The 12404-nt window shown below is 43.1% G+C and overlaps 1 protein-coding gene across 3 annotated transcripts in view; it reads right to left on the bottom strand.

Annotated features, from left to right (window-relative positions):
- The window catches only part of cndp2 (carnosine dipeptidase 2), a 71838-nt gene that overhangs the window by 37361 nt on the left and 22073 nt on the right, over positions 1–12404 (bottom strand). For 2 of the 3 annotated variants that reach the window (XM_073051875.1, XM_073051896.1), the window contains exons 1-3: positions 11056–11202; positions 4982–5125; positions 3333–3495 (exon numbers count right to left, since the gene is read on the bottom strand). In XM_073051875.1, the coding sequence (XP_072907976.1) occupies positions 3333–3495; positions 4982–5125; positions 11056–11115 (367 nt within the window). In that variant the 5' untranslated portion in view covers positions 11116–11202. Of the gene's footprint in view, positions 1–3332; positions 3496–4981; positions 5126–11055; positions 11203–12404 lie in introns of those variants that run through there. The other variant, XM_073051885.1, reaches the window with a different exon arrangement.

Here is a 12404-nt window from a genome sequence, read left to right as displayed (position 1 = left end):
TTTGTGGGCCGAAGGGCCTGTGTTGTTTCTATAAAAAGTTGCAGGAGCAGGTAATGTTCATGGTCTCTTCCACTACTGCCATCAGGAAGGTGGTACTGGAGCCTCAGGGCCCACACCTCCAGGTTTAGAAACAGTTATTACCTCTCAACCATCAGCCCCTTAACCAGAGAGGATAACTTCACTCACTCATCATTGAAATGCTCCCACAATCTATGGATTCACTCTTAAGGACTCTTCATCTCGTGTTCTTGATATTTATTATTATTATTAATTTTTGTATTTGCACAGTCTGTTGCCTTTTACACACTGGTTGAACATCCAAGCTGTGCAGTATTTCATTGATTCTATCATGGATTTATTTGAGTATGTTCACAAGAAAATTTATCTCAGAGTTGTATATACAGTGCCTATAAAAAATATTCAGCATCTTTGGGAGTTTTCATGTTCTATTGTTTTACAGTAGTGAATCACTGTGCAACTAAATTGGCTTTTTGACACCAATCGACAGAAAAAGACCAGTGCCAAATTGAAAACAGATCTCTACAAAGTTAGCTAAATCACAAATATAAACCACAAGATAATTGATTGCCCAAGTATTCTCTCCCCCACCCACTGAATATGACACACCAAATCATCACTGGTGCAGCCAACTGGTTTTAGAAGTCATGTAATTAGTTAAATGGAGATCTATGTTTGGAGACCTGTGTGCAGTCAAGGTGGAGTATAAATACACCTGGATCCGGAAGGTCCAACTGGTGGTGAGTCAGTATCCTGACAAAAACTACACCATGAAGACAAAAGAACACTCCAAGCAACTCCACGTAAAGGTCATTGAAAAGCACAAGTCAGGAGACGGATACAAGAAAATTTCTAAGTTACTGAACATTCCTTGGAGTACAGTTAAGTCAATCATCAAGAAATGGAAAGAGTATGGTGGAATTAGCTGTAAATTTGCCTAGAGCAGGCTGTCCTCAAAAACTGAGTGATCGTCCAAGAAGGGACTAGTGAGGGAGGCCACCAAGAGACTGTGACAACTCCGGAGGAGCTACAAGCTCAGATGGGAGAGACTGCGCATACAACAACTGTTGCCTGGGTGCTTCGCCAGTCTCAGCTTTATGAGAGTGTGGCAAAGAGAAAGCCACTGCTGTAAAAAAACTCACATGAAATCTCGGCTAGAGTTCGCCAGAAGGCATGTGGGAGACTCTAAAGTCAACTGGAAGAAGGTTCTATGGTCTGATGAAACCAAAATTGTGCTTCCTGGCCATCAGACTAAACACTATGTTTGGCCTAAGCCAAACACTGCACATCATCAAAAACACATAACCCCTACCGTGAAGCATGGTGGTGACTGCATCATGCTGTGGGGATGCTTCATTGCAGCAGCCCCTGGAAGGCTTGTGAAGGTAGAGGGTAAAATGAATGCAGAAAAACACAGGGAAATCCTGGAGGGAAACCTGATGCAGTCTGCAAGTGAACTGTGACCTGGGAGAAGATTTGTTCTCCAACAAGACAATGACCCAAGCACAAAGCCAAAGCCAAAAAGGAATGGCTTAAAAACAACAAAATTAATGTCCTGGAATGGCCAAATCAGAGTCCAGACCTCAATCTCATTGAGAATTTGTGTCTGGACTTGAGAAGGGCTGTTCACTCATGATCCCCATGCAATCTGACAGAACTTGAGCAGGTTTGTAAAGAAGAATTGGGAAAAAATAGATGTGCAAAGACGTCTAGATGTGCAAAGCTGATAGACCTATTCACACAGACTCAAGGCTATAATTGCTGACAAAGGTTCATCTACGAAATACTGACCAGAAGGGGATGAATACTTATGCAATCAATTATTTTGTGTCATATATTTGTAATTAATTTAGATAAGCCTCATTCAAATAGAAGAATGTTACACAGAAGTGTTGGCTTGGTTGTCCTTAACAGGGATTTATAGTTTAAACCGCTCTTCAGCAGAAGGTATCATTGTAGATGTGTACCTCATTTTTCATAACATGTTCATTACTACTACTACTTCAAGCATTAAGCCATAAACAGTAGCTTGCCAGAGTCCTCTGTCCTGGGCCAGTCTTTCGAGCGGTCCCTAGGCGTAGCCCTTCTTCGAAGATTCTTCCTCTCCCAGGAATGAGGTCTTTGGAGCTTCTGTTGGTATTTCTGTAGCCTACATTTTTACTGGATGGGATTGCTAGCCCCAGGCCCAACCCTCCTCCTTTTGCCGCTGGATCTGAGACTGTCCATGTTGGAGTTAGTATGTTCATCACAATTGAACGATATTTTGAGTGCAGTTGAAGAGAAAGCAAATCCTTTCTCACTTTGGAAAACTTTCCTCTCATTGCTCAAATAATTGTCTTGATGTTTGCCAACGATTGAAAACGATTCATTTTTAATAGAAATTGTAATTATGACCAAAAAGAGTGGGAAATTTTTACCCGCATTTCTGGGGTGTTACACTCAAGATGAGCTAAAATCTAAGTGCTCACCACAAAGATTCTGGTTGGTTCAGTGCAGTCATAAGACTACACAATGCAATCTTATTTATCACGATTCCGCTGTAATCACTGAAGTACTGCTTATCTTTCACCTTTGATCTTTCACATTTCAACATTAAGCACATTTATAAAGAGCACTGGGAAAAGAAAGCAGCCTCTGTCAGCAAAGCCATGCTCTCTTCTCGTTACTAACATCGGGCTACCGATACAGGAGACTTGGGTCCAATGCTACCAGGTTCAGATACAGTTATCACCCAACAACCATTATAGGCTCCTGAACCAGTGTGGGTAATTTCATTCACGTCAACGCTGAACTGATTTCACAACCTATCAACTCACTTTCAAGGACTCTGTAACTTTGTATTATGTAGTAACACTTTTTAAATTATTTGCACAATTTGTCCTCTTTTGCACATTAGATATTTGTCAGACTTTAATTATACTTTTTTAATAAATTCTATTTCTTTATTTTCCTGTAAATGCCCACAAGAAAATTAATCTCAAAGTAGTATATGGCGATTATACACTGTACATCCTTTGATAATAAATTTACTTCGAACTTCGACCTAGACAATCATGACTGAGTTTTAGTGATTCACTCACAGCAATGAGGGAAACAAAATGGGGCCGCCACGTTCTCTATTACATATCCTGTATTTATATTAGCTACTCCACCATCTGAATACTCAGTTTTTCCAACTACCCCATCAAGCTTCTGGTCAGAAGATGAAAGTAAAAACTAAATATCAAACATGAAATGCTTTTAGTGAAATTATTGTGCCGGCTCAGGCCAGACATGGAACTCTAGCAACTGTATTATGATAAAAAAAAACTCACCATCTTTTTCCACCAACTTAAAGGGCTCAGAATCCCATCCATCTTCAATTTCAGCAGGCTGAACATCCAGATGCCCATAGATGCACACGGTCTTCTTGGCTGGGTCACTGCCCAGTGTGGCCAACAGGATTGGTGGAAGCGGAATCTTTGATCCATCAGGCAGCTAATTTAAAATTTTTTAAAAGTACAGAAAATTGTATTTGTATACAAAATGATATGCACTATTGATTACATGAAATGAACTGTTGATCCGTCAAGCAAGGATCTGTCCTGGTCCATTACAAGGAAAGCACAGCAGTGCCTCTACTTTCTTTGCAAAGATTTAGCAATATTATCTAAACCTCTAACAGACTTCTATAGATATGCAGTGGAGAATATATTGACGAGTTGCATCATGGCCTAGTATGGAAGCACCAATGCCCTTGAATGGAAAAGCCTACATACAGCACCGTCCATCCGCACATCTACATGGAGTGCTGTCACAGGAAAGCAGCATAAGTCATCAAGGACCCCCAGCATCCAGGCCACACTTTCTTCTCACTGCTGCCAGCAGCCTGAAGACCCAGCCAGTGTTTCAGGAACAGATATTACCCCTCAACTTATCCTCAGAGGGAATAAGTTCATTCAATTGCACCACTGAACTCTCCCCACAACTTATGGACTCACTTTCAAGGACTTTTCATCTCATGATCTCGATATTTATTGCTGTTTATTTATTATTATATCAGGTTGTACACTGTGGATATTTTCTGTTAATAAAAGGAACCATATGAATCATTCGATTTCTTTTTCCTTGTTTTTGTGTTTGCAGTTTGTGGTCTTTTGCACATTGGTTATGTGTCTGTCCTGTTGGGTGAGGTCTCCCATTGATTCTACTGTGCTTCTTGTATCACTGTGACGGCCAGCAAGCAAATGAATTTGAGGGTTGTATATGATAATAAATTTACTTTAAACTTTGAGGCAAGTGGGCTGCTGGTCACAGCTGGGAAATCTTAACACAATATTCAACACTTTTGATAAGAAAATAAGAAAATTTGAAATGATGAAAGACTGAAAGAAATTTCCAAAGCACATCATATACAGAGGAGATTATGCAGATGCAGGAAATCCAGACTGCCATACGTAAAATACTGCAGGAGCTCAACAGGTCAAGCAATATCAATGGAGAGAAACGAAGAGCTGATGTTTCAAGCCGATACCCTTCATCAGGACTGTGAAGGGGGGGCAGCTAGAATAAGAAGGTGGGGGGAGGCAAAGGAGTACACGCGCTAGAAGGTGATAGTTGAAGCCATATTGGTGGGGGAGGTGAGGATGAAGTGAGAAGCTGGGAGGTGATAGATGGAAAAGGTAAATGGTTGAAGAAGGAATCTGATAGGAGAGGAGAGTCGGCCATGGGAGAAAGAGAAGCAGGACAGGCATCAGTGAAGAGGCAAGAGGAGAGCCAGATTGGGGAATGGAAGAGGAGGGAAGGGGTAGGGGGAAAAATTATCAGAGGTTAGATAAATCGATGTTCATGCCATCAGGTTGGAGGCTGAAACCAGGGGAGGGGCAAGGCAGGTAGGTGGGGGAGGGGGATGAAGTGAGAAGATGGGAGGTCATAGGTGGAGAGGATAAAGGGCAGAAGAAGCATATCCTCTGTTAGATCTCACCATTTGTTGCCCGTTATCGGCCAGCTCCACTGATCCACCCAGTTTCTCTATCTCCTTGCCGACGAACTCCACCATTCTGATAGTTTCGCTTCTCTTCTCGGGCAACGCGGACACACTCTGTATTGCCACCCATTCTGCGAGGCGCTGGGGAAACAAATCCAATTTGTTTATAAAGCTGTCTTCACACTTTCATAGATCACAGAAAGAGAGCATTGCTCTTCCGCTTGGTTTGTATCGAGACATGAGGCAGTTCATTTAAAAAAAATAATACCAAAGCAGCTGCATCATGGCCTGCTATGGAAATTCCACTGCACACGGATGCAGGAGGCTTCAGAGGCTAGTGACAGCATCTACAAGAGGCAATCTGTCAGCAGTGTAACTCAATACCCCAACCACAATAAATAACTTTCAACCTTGGAGGTTAGACAGCGCTGTCCATCTTACCAGTATTTCAGATCATTGTGCACGAGGGTCAGTTAGTGCATATCATTTGCATGATTATTTCAAATTCACGTTAACCAGTCAAATGCAGTGTGAAAACAGCAGAAGAAATGGAAAGCAACTACCAAGCATTCTATTCGGTAGTTACCGTAATACAGGACATTATACTACTAAATATTTAAACAATGCCGCTTACTAAGATTCAAATAAGCCTATGTTTGTATTTGGCTGGAACTGCAAGACTGCTAACGGAATTACCAAAAAGAACACCCAACTCTGTCTCGTGGTCATTTCTAAGGATTATGCCTCTAGGATCCTGATACGAAGTGATAATTTACAAATACAGGTATCCCCCGCTTTATGAAAGTTCGCTTTATGCCTCTTCGCTTTTACAAAAGACCTACATTAGTACCTGTTTTCATTAACCGAAAGAAACCTTAAGAGGATTTTCACTTTTATGAAAAGGCGAAACGTGAAAATAGCGTTCAGTGTTTGTTTTGCAGCGAGCCATTACTGTATAGAGGCAGCGTGCACCCCGAGCAGCGCCGCCAAGCCCCTTCCCCGAGAACTACACAGCATCAAGCCGCCATAGCTTAGAAACGTGTCTGTGAGCACCTGTGCTTTATCTCGGTGTATTTTGTGCTTCCGTTAGCGAGATGTGTCCTAAGGTATCAGAAAAGCCTAAGTGAGTTTGTAAGGGTGTTATGCTTAGCGTAAAACTGGACGTAATTAAGCATTTCGATCGTGGTGAATGGAATTAAGATATTGTGCGTGCACTGAACTTGCCTGCGTCCACCATTCGCACTATTTACACGCAGAGGGAAAGAATCTTGAAAGCTGCCGATGTTACTATTGGTTCTGCTGGTAGCAAAGTGGTCTCTTTTAATCGGCATCTAATAATGGATAAAATGGAAAGTCTATTTCTTGAGTGGATTGATGGGTGAACAAAGCGTGGTGTTCCATTAAGTTATCTTATATTTATAGAGAAATCAGTCAATCGTTTTAATAAGCTGAAACAGAAAGCACTGGACGATGGTGATGAAAGTGTTGCGAAAGTGGAATTTGAACGCAGTCATGGGTGGTTTGATCGGTTACTCAGGCGAGGGCAGCTTCATAGTTTAACTTTTACTGGAGAGCCTCTACTAGTGTACCATTCAGAAAATCCAAGCGCACTTAAAGACATTGATAAGAAAACACTTCCTATTGTGTTCCATTCACATCCAAGTGGTTGGAATACCCAAGTGATTTTTTCTGAGTGAATATGTTAGTCCTTTTGTTAACAAATACTGTAGAGAAAATATCCTCGATAATAGGTGTCTTGTGATTGTCAATAATTGTGCTGCCCATTCACCTATTATTTTAGGTTTTATGTGTTATTTGGTTTGATTTGGTAGGTTATTTTTTGGGTCTGGGAATGCTCAAAAACTTTTCCCATATAATTTAATGGTAATTGCTTCTTCGCTTTACGTCACTTCGGTTTATGAAAGGTTTCATAGGAACACTTTAGTTTCGGATAGCGGGGGAAACCTGTAAATGGAAGAATATAAAATTAACTAGAAAACAACAGTTTTGCCATTTTTGAGAGATGTGGTTTCAAGAGGTCACTAATTTCAAAGCAGGGGTTCAGCTGGATGTCACCCTGAAGTAGAAGACAATATTTTAGAAACAAGAGAAAATCTGCAGATGCTGGAAATCCAAGCAACACACACAAAATGCTGCAGGAACTCAGCAGGCCAAGAGTAGGAAAAGAGTATAGTCAACGGTTTGGGCTGAGAGCCTTCAGCAGGACTGGAGGAAAAAAGATGAGGAGTCAGAGTTAGAAGGTGGGGTGGGGGAGAGAAGGGAGAAACACTGGGAGGGGCAGGGAGGAGAGGTGAAGTAAAGAGCTGGGAAGTAGATTGGTGAGAGAGATACAAGACTAGAGAAGGGTGAATTCTAGTAAGAGAGAACAGAAGACTACAGAAGAAAGAAAAGGGGGAGGAGCACCAGAGGATGGCAATAGGTAGGCAAGGAGATAAGGTGAGAGGGGGAAAAAGGGATGGGGAATGGTGAAGGAGGGGGGCGTTACCGAAAGCTCAAGAAATCCATGTTTTTGTTATCAGGTTGGAGGCTGCCCAGACAAAATATAAGGTGTTGTTTCTCCAACCTAAGTGTGGCTTCATTGCAACAGTAGAGGTGGCCATAGACTAACATGCCAGAATGGGAACAGGAAGTGGAATTAAATGGGTGGCCATTGGGAGATCCCACTTTTTCTGACAGATGGAGTGTAGGTGCTCAGTGAAGTGGTCTCCCAATCTATATCAGGGCTCACTGATATACAGGAGGCCACTCTAGGAGCACCAGATACAGTAGATGACCCCAACAGACTCAAAGGTGAAGTATCACCTCACCTGGAAGTACTGTTTGAGGACCTGAATGGTAGTGAGGGAGGTGGTTTAGGGGAAGGTGAAGCACTTGTTCTGCTTGCAAAGTGAAGTGCCAGGAAGAAGGTCAGTGGGGAGGGACAAATAGACAAGGGAGTCATGTAGGGAGTAATCCCTGTGAGGGGGGGAGGGAAAGATGTGCTTGGTGGTGGGATCCTGTTGGAAATGGCAGAAGCTATAGAGAATTATATGCTGGATGCTGACACTGATGGGGGGAGGGGTTGTAGGTGAAGTCGAGAGGAACTATTGTCGTGATTTCTCGTGCCCCACAAACGACCAGGAGATGCAGAAGATTCTTCAAGAAGTATTAAACTTTAATTTGCAAATCAAAGCTGAGACAGTCATTGATTGCCCACCGATCCTTGTACATAGCATTTTTTATAGTAATCTCCTGGTTTAGTTGCATTAGCATATCCAATCAGTCTACAGTTGCGTATCACAAGTACATCCGCCACTATTGTTTCTACCCATTGACTTAATCATGTTCTAATCTACATCTCTTAGCTACCTCTCATTAACACACCATTATAATCTACATCTCTTAGCTAGCCTCTCATTAACACCCCATTATGTTCTACATTCTTAAGATCTCATTCTCCCACTAAATTGGATACATGCATAGCAAATGGCAAACTCAAAGCTGACTACATAGTTTTGGTTACACAGCAAACAATGCAACTTTTATACTCCAATACTATCGCTGGTAGTGGCGGAGGATAGGGTGAGGACAAACACCTGTGAAATGGAAGAGATGTGGTTGAGGGCAGCATTGATGGTGGAGAAAGGGAAACCACTTTCTTTGAAAAAGGAAATCTCCTTTGTTCTGGAATGAAATTCCTCATCCTGACAGCAGATGCAGTGGAGACAGAGGAATTGAGAGAAGAGGATGGTGTTTTTACAAGTAACGGTGGGAAGAGGTAGCTGTTTATTTTTATAATAGACATCAGTAGATAAGCTGTCTCTAGAGATACTGATAAAGAGATCGAGAAAGGGTAGGGAAGTATCAGAAATGGACCAGGTAAATTTGAGGGCAGGTTGAAAGTTGGAGGCAAAGTTGATGAAGTCGATGAGCTTGACAAAGGTGCAGAAAGCAGCACCAATGCAGTCATCCATGTAGTGTAGGAAAAATGGGGATGACACCAGTGTAGTGTTGGAGCATATACTCTTCAACTTTGCTGACAAAAAGGCAGGCATAGCTGGGACCCATGCGAGTACCCATGGCTACACCTTTTGTTTGAAGGAAGTGGGAGGAGCCAAAGGAGGAATTATTTCGAGTGAGGGAGGACAAGTTCCACTAGAGGGAGCAGAGTGGTGGTGGAGGGGAACTGGTTGGGTCTGGTGTCCAGAAAGAAATGGAGAGCTTTGAGGCCTTCCTGGTGGAGGATGCAGGTGTATAGAGACTGCCCATCCATGGTGAAAGTAAGATGATCGGGGCCAGGGGACTTGAAATCTCTGAAAATATCAAGAGCATGTGAAGTGTCATGGAGGTAGGTAGGAAGGGATTGAACCGGGGGGGATAAAACTGAGTCAAGGAATGACAATTAATTCGGTGGGGCAGGCACAAGCTGAAATAATGGGTCTACCTGGACAGGCAGGTTTGTGGACCTTGGGTGGGAGGTTGAAATGGGAGGTGTTGGGTGCTGGAACTGAGGTGGGTGGCAGTGGATGGGAGATCTCCAGAGTTAAAAAGGGAGGTGATGGCATGGAAGACAATGGCCTGGTGTTCCTTAGTGGGGTCCTGTTCAAAGGGTAAGTTGTTGCCGGGTCTCCACAAGCTAGAAGTCAGTATGCCAGACTACTACAGCACCCTCCTTATCTACGGGTTTGATGGCGAGGTTAGGATTGGTGAGGATGGAATGGACAAAAGTGCGCTCAGAAGGAGTGAGATTAGAATTGGAGAGTGAGTGAGTTGAGATGCTTGATGTCCCGTCGGCAGCTGGCAATGAAAAGATTCAGAGCAGGCAGAAGACCAGAGCGGGGTGTCCAGGAAGAGGAGGAGGGTTGAAGACAGGAGAAGGGGTCATCGGTGTGAGTTGGAGAGTCCTTGCCAAAGTAGTAGGCTCAGAGACAGAGGAAGCAGAAGAAGAGCTCAACGTGACGGCAGGCATGGAACTCATTGAGCTGTGGATGCAGGGGGACAAAGGTGAAGCCCTTACTGAGGACAGAACATTCTGCCACAGAGAGGGGAAGGTCAAAGGGAATTGTGAAGACCCAGCATGGATGAGAGCTGGAATCAGAGGGGGGAAGGAGGTTGGGTACTGTATGAGGAGGGAAGGATTGGGGTGTTCAGGGAAGGTGGAGTGAGAGGAAGATGGAGGAAGATTGGCGACAGTATTTTAGAACCACTTCCTTAAGCTGCCCTGATGCACCATACGGCTTTCATGGAGAACTGTCATTGAAATGCAATGTTATGTAGAAAGACAGTAATTAAGCAGAATGCTTACTATATATACTGGAAAGATCTGCAAATGTTTGCCAACTATGCTGACCTAGGGTGTGTGGAAAATAATGTCCTTTGAAATTTGAAACCAGATTTGATCTGAGAGCCAAGTTCAAATAAGAGTTTGTGTCACTTTGAAAAATCTTTTCTTCAATGACAACTTCTAAACTTCTAATATTTTACTCACAATGGGAGCTGCAATGGTAAAGGCCCCAGCTCCATCAAGTGTGTCGTAACACACTCCACAGATTCAATCCTAGAGTTTGCCTTGCTACTTCCAGATTATAGACTCAGCCGCAGAGGCTGTTTTAAGGATTACTTTGTTATATCTGTCAGAGCCCTCAATAGAAACTAGCAACAAAGCCAATCCTCTATCTACCCCACCTCCTTAACCAGTATTATATACATACATCTTCAGCAATATCATTACTATGCAGCAGGTTGTCACAGACAATCTCCCTTTTTAAAATAATACATGGATACATGAGTAGTAAACATGAGGAGCTGATACATTTAAAAATAGATTACTGCTGTAGAACTGCACTCTACTTATGGGGTCATCTGTTTCTCGGAAAGGGGTCTTCATTAAACATTACACTGAACAATACAGGCAAGTTCAAGTGATTAACACTAATAAAACACTTTGAATATTATCTTGCCCCATTATTAACAGGGAAAAATGCTTAGAGCACAGTAAAGGAAAAGCAGTTACCTTCCAGTGGTGAATAGATTAACAGTTACAAACTGCAGGAAAAACAACAAACACTTACTGTTACGTACAACTCTTGATTGTCATCTATGTACTTGAAAAGCTTCGGGAGATATGCCATTGCCCTGGTGAGCAGACTTCAGCGGTGGTTCTGAAAGCAGGAAGAGTTGTGCTGAGTGATGCTTTGAACTTTGCAACTGCTTGCTTTATAAGGAGGGCCTGGTAGTCTTGAAACTCCACCCTTCAAATACCACAGCACATTAGATAGACTGAATACGTGCCTTGAGCAGTGGTGCAGGAAGAAGTCACTAACATTCCTGGCTATTAGAACCATTTCTGCATGAGGTGGGACAGTAGAATCTGTCCATCGTCCAACAATCTCTTCAACTCAGCATTAGGGCAGGGTCCTGCACCACTGCTCAAGGCACATATTCAGTCTAATGTGCTGTAGTATTTGAAGGGTGGAATTTCAAGGATGGGAAACAACTTCCTCCCCCAGGCCATGAGATTACTGAAATCCCTGTCATAAGAAGCAGCAGTAGTGTTATACTATTTACTTTTTAACTTGCATATAACAATTCATTTGTGGCAATATTACTTTGTTGTGTGTGAGTTCTACATACTGTGTTGTGCCAAGGAACTATGATCAAAGCTCCGGGGGTATTATTTTGTTGGCCAGAAAGAATGACAATCTTCAAATCAGTGAATTCAAATGAATCAAGGACAGTGGAAGCAGTCTTTGTTCTTGCCGTGTGTTTGGGGGATGGAGGCTGCCATTTTGTGCATTTTGTGAGCTTGACATGCTGGACTTGATTAGTGTTTTAAAGAAGATACAAAGACTTCAGGTAATTTGCTGGACTGAAGGTCATTTCCAAATAAGGAGTTGTTTGTGAGGTGTTCTTTGGTTGGCTATAACATGCAGACTTGTGAATGCCTGAGGTGATTCAAGCTCATTGCTGACTGAGAACAAAGAGCCATGAGTCAGCAACTGTCCCTTGATGGGAAGAGGACAATAGATGGACGCTGCTTTGGACCAGAGCCAATGACCAGGTGTTAAAGGTCTGACACATGACCTGCTGAAGGACACAGCCACCCCTGGAGGGTGTCAGAGTGCGGATTTTTTCCTTGAGCAGACCATTCATTCTTTCAATTAAGCCCGATGCCTGGGGGTGGTGGGGTATATGGAACAGCCATGAGATCCCCGCCTCAGCCAAGTGTGAGCCCTGATCGGATTGTACCTCCCATGGGACACCATAGAGAGAGGAGAGGTGCTGTAATCCTCTGATGGTGCCGTTCTGGTCGGCCCTCTCACAGGGCACCGCCACCAGGACACCCGAGTATGTGTCCACCGTCGTGAGGACATACTGCTTCTTATTCTGTCGCGGGAGCGGTCCAATATAGTCGATTTGC

The sequence above is a fragment of the Hemitrygon akajei genome, chromosome 1 (genome assembly GCF_048418815.1).
Source record: "Hemitrygon akajei chromosome 1, sHemAka1.3, whole genome shotgun sequence".
Lineage (NCBI taxonomy): Eukaryota > Metazoa > Chordata > Chondrichthyes > Myliobatiformes > Dasyatidae > Hemitrygon > Hemitrygon akajei.
Note: the sequence above shows the minus strand (reverse complement) of the source record. Positions and strands in the feature narration are given on the sequence as shown.